This window comes from Pundamilia nyererei, unplaced genomic scaffold (assembly GCF_000239375.1).
Source record: "Pundamilia nyererei isolate P.nyererei 1_Seehausen unplaced genomic scaffold, PunNye1.0 scaffold00370, whole genome shotgun sequence".
Lineage (NCBI taxonomy): Eukaryota > Metazoa > Chordata > Actinopteri > Cichliformes > Cichlidae > Pundamilia > Pundamilia nyererei.
In genome coordinates this window covers 143794-153687 of record NW_005187771.1, presented here as the reverse complement: position 1 = coordinate 153687, position 9894 = coordinate 143794, and the positions used below count along the sequence as shown (strand labels likewise).

At 40.2% G+C, this 9894-nt stretch overlaps 1 protein-coding gene across 4 annotated transcripts in view; it reads right to left on the bottom strand.

Annotated features, from left to right (window-relative positions):
* Positions 1-9894, bottom strand: part of clcn5b (chloride channel, voltage-sensitive 5b) — a 43585-nt gene that overhangs the window by 20928 nt on the left and 12763 nt on the right. For 2 of the 4 annotated variants that reach the window (XM_005752651.1, XM_005752649.2), the window contains exons 3-6: positions 4312-4484; positions 3314-3413; positions 1292-1479; positions 782-904 (exon numbers count right to left, since the gene is read on the bottom strand). In XM_005752651.1, coding sequence (XP_005752708.1) covers positions 782-904; positions 1292-1479; positions 3314-3413; positions 4312-4484 — 584 coding nt within the window. Of the gene's footprint in view, positions 1-781; positions 905-1291; positions 1480-3313; positions 3414-4311; positions 4485-8878; positions 9075-9894 lie in introns of those variants that run through there. The other 2 variants (XM_005752652.1, XM_005752650.2) reach the window with 2 other exon arrangements.

Below are 9894 nucleotides of genomic sequence, written 5' to 3'. Positions count from 1 at the left end.
CCTCACAATTCTGAGCCAAAGGTTTGAACGGTCTTCATTTTTACATTTATTACAAAATCTAAATTTAAAAAAAATCTTCTGGGATTTTAAAAGAACATTTCAATAGAAAAATCTGATTTTGGAACCAATCCCAAATTATTTTAATGATATTGAATTGACTGCAGTACCTAAAAGGCCCACAAGAGGGCTGGGGACAATACTTAAGGGATTGCTGCCGTCAATGAACCAAAGAAACTGTGTTTGTTCTTTGTCTAAGAAAAAAAGAAAAAGAAAAAACACTGGGTCCAAAACATTTTCTTTTTTTTAAATGTCATTGAAACAGTCAGTTCAAAGTTTGGGTAACAAGCTCCCTCTACCTTTCTGTAATTTTACAAATCTGTGTCAGATTAAGGAGCTGTGGGTGACGGGTTTCACTGGTTTATTACAGCAGTGTGGAAAAACAGAGCTGTTATATGGCTTGCTTTTCTTTACATTTATATGTTAAAGATTTATTAAATATGACATTTTTAGGTTACATTTTTAAATTTTTAGAATTTTCTTTATAGTGAAAGAGAAGAGAATCTCCTGAAGGTGTTTTTTGCCTCTATAGTTAATTATCTAACAGTCTTAGTGGTCCAACTATTCCTGATGTCAAAACAGGCTGTAAGTGGCCTATGAACTAAATAAGAGATGAAATAAAAGCAACAACATAAAGTGGGAAAAAAGTGATTTAAACCATTAATATAATGAGTCACTTAAAAACTGTGATGGTTTACCATTATTGTTTAGAGTGCAGCCTCACCTCTGGTATTCCTGATCCGCATGCGTACGGAGCAAAGGCTCTGACCAGTATGACAGCCAAGAAGGAGAACATCAGAGCCCAAAATATGTACATCAGGTAGTTCATGATGTAGGCAAAGGGACCCTGCAGAGGCACAAATAGCACACACACACACACACACACACAGACACACACATGAAGTGACAAATGATTTCTGAAAAATGAATAAATAAACACAACATAAAGAAACATAACATAAATAACTAAGCAGTGATTCGTTTTGTGGAAATCCTGAAGTCACAGTGGTTTAGATTTTGCACCATGACAGTTTTCAACCAGTAGATGGAGCCATAGCAGCACTGAAGCCTGAGGAACAGTCAACAAATCTCAAACTCAAGGCTTGGGATTACACTTCATTCACACATTTGGAGCCAAGAAAATCCCTCAAAAACAATTCTGAGAATAACAACTGCTACCAACTAGAAATTGCACACATCAAAATCAGCAGAAAGTTTTAAAATCTTCTCCTACCTCTGACTTTCCTGTTATGAGCTCAGCCCAGCTCTGCCACTGTGGACACCGGTCCCTCTCCTGGAACGTGGTCTCGTTAGACAACCAGCAGCAGTGCTCGTGGTTGAACCAGAAGCCTCGGAGACACAACCCTCCCTTCACGTCCGTCATCCAGTGGGCTGAGATGTCGATGCCGCCGGCTAGAGCACCTGAAAACGTTGAGAAGAAAGACAACAAGAAAGAAAAATCTGTAAGATAAAGACCCTAAAATAATAGAGAGAACCCCCAACAATCAGACAGCTCCCCCTATGAGTAAGCACTCGGTGACAGTGGGAAGGAAAAACTCCCTTTTGACAGGAACAAACCTCTGGCAGAACCAGGCTCAGGGAGGAGCAGCCATCTGCTGTGGCCAGTTGGAGGGTTAGGGGAGGACACGAGAAAGACACACTGTGGAAACACTGGCTTCAGCAGACTCTCCATTTGTTTCAAGTCTAAAACAGATCGTGCTCCTCTTCTTCGGAACAAACGGCCTGAGGAGATGAGGCCAAATCCTTGACCTCCTTTAAAGTTCATCTTAAACTCACTTTATATAGACTTGTATTCTGTCCTCTCAATACAAGTAATTTACTTTTACAGCCTTTTATTGTCCGGTTACCGCCTTAACTTGTCTGCGTTATTATTTCTGTTCCCTTGCTTGAGGTCTTAGCAGTAGCAAGGGAACAGAAGTAACAGTGCTCTGCATTTTCACTGAGATAAGCTACAATGATGAGTTTTAAAACGAGTTTTTGAGACAGAACAAATCTGGGCTAGAAGATAAGCCTGGTATTAAATGTAAGTGAGGAGAACTTTATTTTGACTGATACGTCTCACCCACATGATGGTACAATTTACACAAAATACAGGTTATTGAAGTTTCCTCCAGTGAATCATGAGAAAACATAAAATATCCAGGTCCCCATGTCATAGACATTAGTCAAACTTTGCACAGTTTTGTTTTATTAGATACGCTCACGTTATTGCACAGGGCCTGAAGAACGCTGTGCTTTTTCATGGAATCACACAATTTATTGTGATTGCTTGGTTTGCGCCTTACATTTTCCCTTTATTGTTTTAACAATCTCGACTTTTATGGTTGTTTGAATTTAGCCTCTGAGTACTCTGCATAACTCCGAGTTCTGTTTTTATAGGTGCTATATAGATAACGTTTATTATTTTTATTATGCATATCTGAGTGCGACCAAATGTCAGAGAAGTGGATCAGTGTAATCTGAACAAGTCAAGTTTACAACCCAAAGGGTCAACAAAAAGATTTTTAACCAACATTGCTAACATTCATTTCCTTTAGATATGTGCCGCCCCGCATATGTTCAGTGCTGTGCTCGTGCTACGTCGCGGCTCTAAACCCGTTTTCTGTCAACCCATGGGATATAATGTTCAACTGATGCAGGCAGCAATGAAACAAGAGAAAAAGTCTGAGCAAGTACAAACGCTTTCCATCAAAGTGCTTCAGACGCCTGAAAGCCTGGGAAGATCAGTTAAATAACTGTGTTTTTAAGAGCAGTGCCCTAAAGTCTGTTGCCACAGCAGATAATCTACCTCCATCTCACCCAATCCCCGCCATCCTTCTGTGTAACACAAACCATCTGCACGTCCTCCTTCACTTCTAATTACTGATCCCCATCTTTAATATCCTTTGTCCAGTATATCCAATATCCTTCATCTGGACAAGCCCAAAGCATCTCAGCCTTGCCTCTTTAACTTTGTCTCCCTACTGCTCAGGACCTGTGGTCCCAAATTCAGCAAAGATATGATAGCATTTCAATAACCACTCAGAATTTGAGCTGCTGCACTTAAGAGGGACCCAATTCAAAACGGCAGCGTATAAAGAATTTGCATACTTTATGCTGCAGTGTGTTTTTCAATTCACAGCATCTGGAGTTAGTTTGCTTTTCCTTCCTTATGATTGTGTCTACCTGTTATTGAAGAGAACTGTGGTAATAAAGCATTAATAAATGTATGTGTGGGGATGAGTGTGTGGAGTACCTGACATGAGTCCCACCAGCAGCATGAGCAGCCACCCTGAGAAGGCATCACTGATGCTGTGCAGCAGGGCCACAGTGGACTGTCTGCTCTTATTGGTGATCTGGATGAACGGAGAAATGAAAGAAATGAGAAAGTGAAAAATTTCTTCCATATCCTAAAAACATGACATTAAAGTCATTTGAATGACGCTGAGACCTCTGAAAATATACAGCTGGTCAAGACAAAAAGTGATGATTTATATTTAAGTACATTTATCTCATGTGCTGCTGTCTTGACGGCTCATGTAATAAGGCATGAAATCCAAGCTGCATCTGCACATAACCTCCATCGTCCCTGTTTCTACTCTAAAAAGTGTGGCGATACATAAACAACCCACATAATGCTAAATAAAACAAGCAACAGATCGAGATCAAAGTGATTCACAATCATAAACAAATTTAAAAAATAAATAAATCCAGTCCACAGGGATCAAATGACATTGTAGTGCATTTAATGTAAGTTTAGAAGCCGCAAACTCAAACACAAAGTCTTCTTTAGTTTTCAGTCTAGGACCAGGAACCAATAAGAGCTTTGATCAGAGCACCTCGATGAACCAACACCAAACCCATGGATGCAGGAGTTTGCTAATGTAAGCAGGCATATGAACATATCTGTCAAACAACTTCATGGGGAGAGTGCAAAGATGACAAAATAGATCCCCAATAGCATCACTTAGAGGACTGAGTAAGTAGTTGTTCGGGAGCTTTGTGGACCACTTATAAGTGATCTGAAGATGACTCACTGAGGCAACGAACAGTGACGCACCAAACACGAGGAAACGAAGCAGTAATCATTTGTATTTTTGATTTGGACACCATTTGACGGACCCAGATCTACCAAAAGAAAATTGACCTTGAACTGACGCTTGCTTTGGCACCCAGAGAGTACATTCCTCATCTTGTTATAGGTATGATAGTGAAATTCATCTAACTCCCCCCAAAAACATCCTTCCTCCTTACCTCCCTGTGCCTGTCCCGGTCTTTGCTCTTCTCTCTGACCCAGTCGATGGTGTTGAAGTCTTCATAGGTGCCCACTCCAGGCAGCGGATCCTCCAGGGGGTCAACAAGCCTGCTGGGGCCGTTACCGTTCATACCGGCTGTTCTGCTGGTGCCGTTACTCTCCTCGTAAACTGCTGAAAGCAAGGGACAGAAGGTACATTTGAGACAGAGCAATGAAGTCACATTCAAACACCTGTCGCTTCAGCACTTCCTGCAATGAGGCAATGATGGGACCACAGACTGATGTATACAGAATATAACCTTTCCGCTTTAGCTGTCACAACGTCAGCAGGACTGCAAGATTCAAGACATTTGAAGATTTATTAGAAAGCTTTACTCGTCTAGAATAACCAGTGTTAGCTTCATTTACTGAGCAGAGAAACTCAATTTAAATGCACATCAGTATAGGTCTGCCCTGAGGATGGAGGAAGAGGAAAGACCACAGGTTTATCTCATTAGGAGCACAAATTGCAGTAAATCTAAGAGTAGAAATTCAGGTTTCTGATATACAAGCAGAGAAAAGCTGTTCAGAAACATGTACCATCACCATTGTGCCGAGCTGGTGTAACTTGAAATACACACAGACACAAACTATCGCTCAATTCTTTTCCCGGGGACCTTCTGCATTCATTCTGACTCTACATGTTTATTCACGTAGTCCAACAGAGCAGCTTTGCATGAATAACTGTTCAAAACAATCCTTGTTTGTCTTACACTGTCAGAAATAAGCTTGTTTTTCACACTTTCCACTGTTTCACTAAAGCTTGGTGAGCAGTTAGTGAGTGTTTGCAGACAAGTCAGCATCTTCTAGGCAAATTACAGGCGACCGCTGGCAACCTGCTTTGTGATCAAAGCAACTTCAAGGAGTTTTTTCAGTGCAGCACTGCAAACCTCTTTGCAACTGATTCACTTATTGACATCAAGCAACCTCCAGCTACAACTTGTCAACCAACCAGGGATCACACATTTTCCTCAGTGACATGCGGCTGCTGGGAGGTTGTCAGCTGGTCTCTATGCCTGTGTGACCCTGAAACCTGATTTAATCCTACGTTGCAACCTTCTGGATCATTCAAGTCGTAGTATAGTTACATTTCTTGTAAGGAGCATGTCAAGTTACGGCATAAGGTTAAAAGGACTTTCTGGTTACGTCATAAGTTACAATGTAAGATTTCCTGCTAAAGCATAATTCAGGCCTAAATGTAGCAATGCAGCCATTTAAATCAGCTGTGTTGGATCAAAGACAGCTAAAACCCTGGGAGACAGTAAAAATATTACATTTAAAAAACACAAATTTGAAAAGTACCACAAAAAATCTTAAGTATTTCACATATATTAAAGTCTTCACAGCATTTAAGCTTGAGAGTGACAGAAATGTCTTTCTTACAGAAATAACACTTGTTCGTCAAAGATGAATGTGTCAACAGCAGCAAAATGAGTTCCTCCTTCTCTCAAGCAAAATCTGACTGCTGTATAAAATAACACACAGACACACATAGGCCTAAATGCTAAGAGTGGTAACCCCACGGCTGAGTCTTAATACAAAGCAAAGAAAAAGGGTAAAAAAAAAAAAAAACATTGCCCACAAAAGAGCAACAGGAAAAGTGCATTGTAGCCTGCTTCTATGATTTTGATAACACCAATCCTATACAATGCTGTATTGATGAAAGTCTGAGGGAAAGACACACAAGGCTCTGAGATCGAGTTCTGCTTTATTCTCTCAAGCAGCTCCAGAACAAAAGAGCCTGAGTACGTGGCAGCGTCGGCGCTACAGGCAATCATATCCAGACAGCAGCAACCAATCAAAAACAGATCCAAACGGAAACAGGAAACAACGCAGGGAGACCTTCAGCTTTATGCAGTGAGGAACTGTGTTATTATGAGCCCAAAACAATGGCCTGAGCTGAAATTAAAAGTGTTTTCACTTGAGTATTAATGCGGAGCACAATATAATTGTAATGACTGGGAAAGCAGAGGAGAGAACTACCCCTGAGAACTAAGGGGGGGAAACCCACAGTACGCATGAACTTACATTAGTGTTAGGAAGATGGCTCTCCTCAGGTGATCATGGAGTGCAGTGTGGTGAAATTCCAGCTTGTGATTCTGATGTGTGATCAGGAAGCCACGGCTGGTCTGATTTAGGATTACTTCACATTTCTGCGTTTTGTAACACTACAGCAGCAGAATGTTATTATGCGACAACACAAAAGGGACATTCTACACACCCGAGCTGACAGGTTAGACTGGTTTTACAGGGTGAATTAACAGAACTGATCTGTTGATATTTGTATCAGCATGGTTTAGAGGAACACCGGTATGGGTGAGTGAATTAATAAAGGGGAAAAAGAAGGCACAGTTTGTCGTGCAGAGGCAAAGTTGTAGCCACAGCTACGTCGTTAAGTATTAACCTGGATCGTTTTGCCCAATCATCAGAAGCCTGGTTTGAGACCCCGTTTGTAAACTTATATAAACTCCTGACAAGAATCCTTCTTGCAGGTGCCAAAATGCCTTGCTCACTGGCACATTTACAGCACTACTGTAGTATGACTGGCAATGGAGGTCTTTATCAGTAGGAAACACTAAAAGCTATGAAAATCCACTTAAAAGTCCAAAATGAAGGCCCTCTGTTACATTATCCAAAGCTGTCCAGTGGGCCGGATTAGAGTCTTTACAAGCCGATTCTGGTCCCCGAGGCTTATGTTTGACAACGCTGATATAGACATCACTGTCTCAAGTTATGCAAAACATCCCTTTCTGCGACGTTAGAGGGCAGCTGAGGGTAATGAAGCCTGTGAGATACCTGTGGTAATAATCACTCATCTTTAAAAAAACAACAAGTTCAAGGTTTATCGTACCGCCCTCGTGCCATTTATTAGCCATACTGCACACTGTGTGCAGGAACAGGCCGCAGGCCTCCATGACCCTGATAGTGATGGTCTGCTAATGTGAAAACAAAACATAAATAATGTTCTTGGTCATATTGTGCTCAACGCCCTGCTTCCAAGTCCAACTCTGAGTCCTTCACACGATGTGGAAATGCAACATCTGTGTTAAATTGTTTTCCTTTCCTGGCACTGTGATTGAGTGAAAGAAAGAAAAAATCTCAGAATAAAGAGAACAACTTTGTTGACAGTTCACACTTTCAAAATCATGAAGTGTGTTATGCTTTGTTCTGCTTGTGTTCAGCCTTGGACACAAACTGTGGTGCAAACCAGGGCCTCGCCTTAATCCTCAGATCTCTCCCAGGCTGAAATGTTAACAATTTGTTTCTGTGTGAAGACATTTTGGTTTTGTTCCTTTCTCCATGTGCACTGACAGCACCAACAGTTTTATTCAGATTGTAAAACAAACACTTCTTCCTGCTCAAAGTCCTGAAGAAGAAAAAGCAGCAGAAGCCCCATTAAACACACTCTTACTGCATTTACACCTCATTTCTATTTGCTTTGCAATACGCCTGTGTTGTATTACATTTAGCTTTTTAGATAAGTTATTCAACATACAATAGCTATCATATTTATTTACTGCATTTACTGTATTTTATTTAGATTTCAACATTTTTATATATTTTTTTATCTTTACTTAATATTTTATTTATATTTTTATTTATTTTTCCTTGAGATCCATATCCATTTTATTTAGATTTGACAGTCATACTGTTTTATATTCAAATTTTCATCCATCTAAAAATGCATTTTTATTATTTAACATTTTATTTACATTTTTATAGATTTTCATATCAATTTCTGTAATGATAAAGTGTTTTATTGCATTTTATTTACATTTTAGTTACCTTATTTTTTGTATTTAATCGAGTGCCTTTGTGCTGTGTAGTTTTTATTTTATTGATATTTTTGTCATTTTGTAGTTTGTGTTATTTTATTGCACTACACATTTACTCTGCTTCGTTTAAGCCATTATTGTACATGTTGTACTTTTGTACGTTTTGGATGCTGTAAAACAGAAACGTCCTAATTTATCCAATCCTATCTTGATCCTGATTACCAAAACCTGACGAAACACGCGATATTCAAACAGACCAAAAGAAGGCATGAAAGTGACAGAGACACCCAATAATACAAATACACACTTATTCAGACTGAGTGTAAAAGACCTTAAACAGTCACACACCGAGACATGACCATTGTTTGGACTGCGTCTTGTATCAATTACAGTGACATACACACCAGCACGCCAACCACATGACTCACTGCATGATGGGTCGTAAATGGTCTTAATAATTAAACTCTGGTGCCATAAAGTTCAAGATGTCAGCAGAAAAACAAAGCAAAGCAAAGTCGAGGTTTTAAGATTTAGTGCAAATTTAAACAGTTGGTGTATAAAAGAAGACAGTAGATAAAACACTGAACATGACTGCCGAGTGGTTGCAGTGATTGTGCTGAAACTATTTAACTCTCGGCTCTGTTAAAGCACACTTCTTGTTTATGACAGCGTGAGAGCAGAGTACACTGGCAGTGAAAAGAAAAAGAAAATCTGAGCTGAAAGGAAAACACTCTCAGTGACACAAACTCACCATTCTCAATCAAATCCTCCTCATCCAGCTTCTTAGTCCAGAACTCCCAGTGCATCTCTCCTCAGCCCCCCCTCAAACTCCCAAAACTTAAAATCCACAATCGGTTCTACGACTCAGACTGAAAACTGCCCACAGTCCCTCCTTTGGACTCCAACAGAGCGCCCCGAAGGCTGTTGAAGGAAGTGAATGACTGGCTAATCCGCCTGGGAAGTCTTTAATGACTTGCTGAGCTGTTTTTAAAGGTTTGTGAGCTGTAGCTGCTTGACGAAGGCAGATTACTGCGTAAAAATGAGATCACGTGTGTTTACAAGATCTTTCACCTCCTGAATGCTGCGGGACCCTGATAGCTGACAGGAAGAAAGGTTGTGTGGTACACAGTGCTGTGAAACAGGGTCAGGCTGTGAGTTACATTTACTCTCCATTCATTCTGTGAACGCAGTCCTCTTGAATATCAATTGCCGAACAGCTCGTGCTCTGATAAGCACAACTGACCTACAGGCAAAACAAAAGCCGTGAAAGAAATTTGAAATTTAAAAAGCTCTTTTCTACCTCAGACGGAGTGCTTTTAAAAAGGGGGGATAAAAGTCGACTAAACGAACGAATGAATTACTACCAGTTAACACTTTTATAGCCTTAACCGTGGACTTTAACTGCACTTTAACCCTATTAAGAGACGCTGAACTAAAAGCGAGTGATGCCAACAATGCTGTGAACTCAGGAGAATTCAGTTATCTCACTGCTACACACAGCCATCACATTTCTATGAGATACACAGTATTTACAGTAGATATGGTTCAACCACACTGAAAATTCAGGCTTTCTAAAGGTCTTTCTGATTTTTTCTTTGGACATTTGTTTGCTTTTTTACTCATTTGCAGTCCAGTCCAGACCATTGTTGTGTATACACATAACACACTAGGGTTGGGCGATATGTAAAAATTTTCCAGCTGGCCATCATCAGTCCGACAGTCGAGACAGACTTTTTGATGGGCGGAACAATGTAATCATGCACGGAC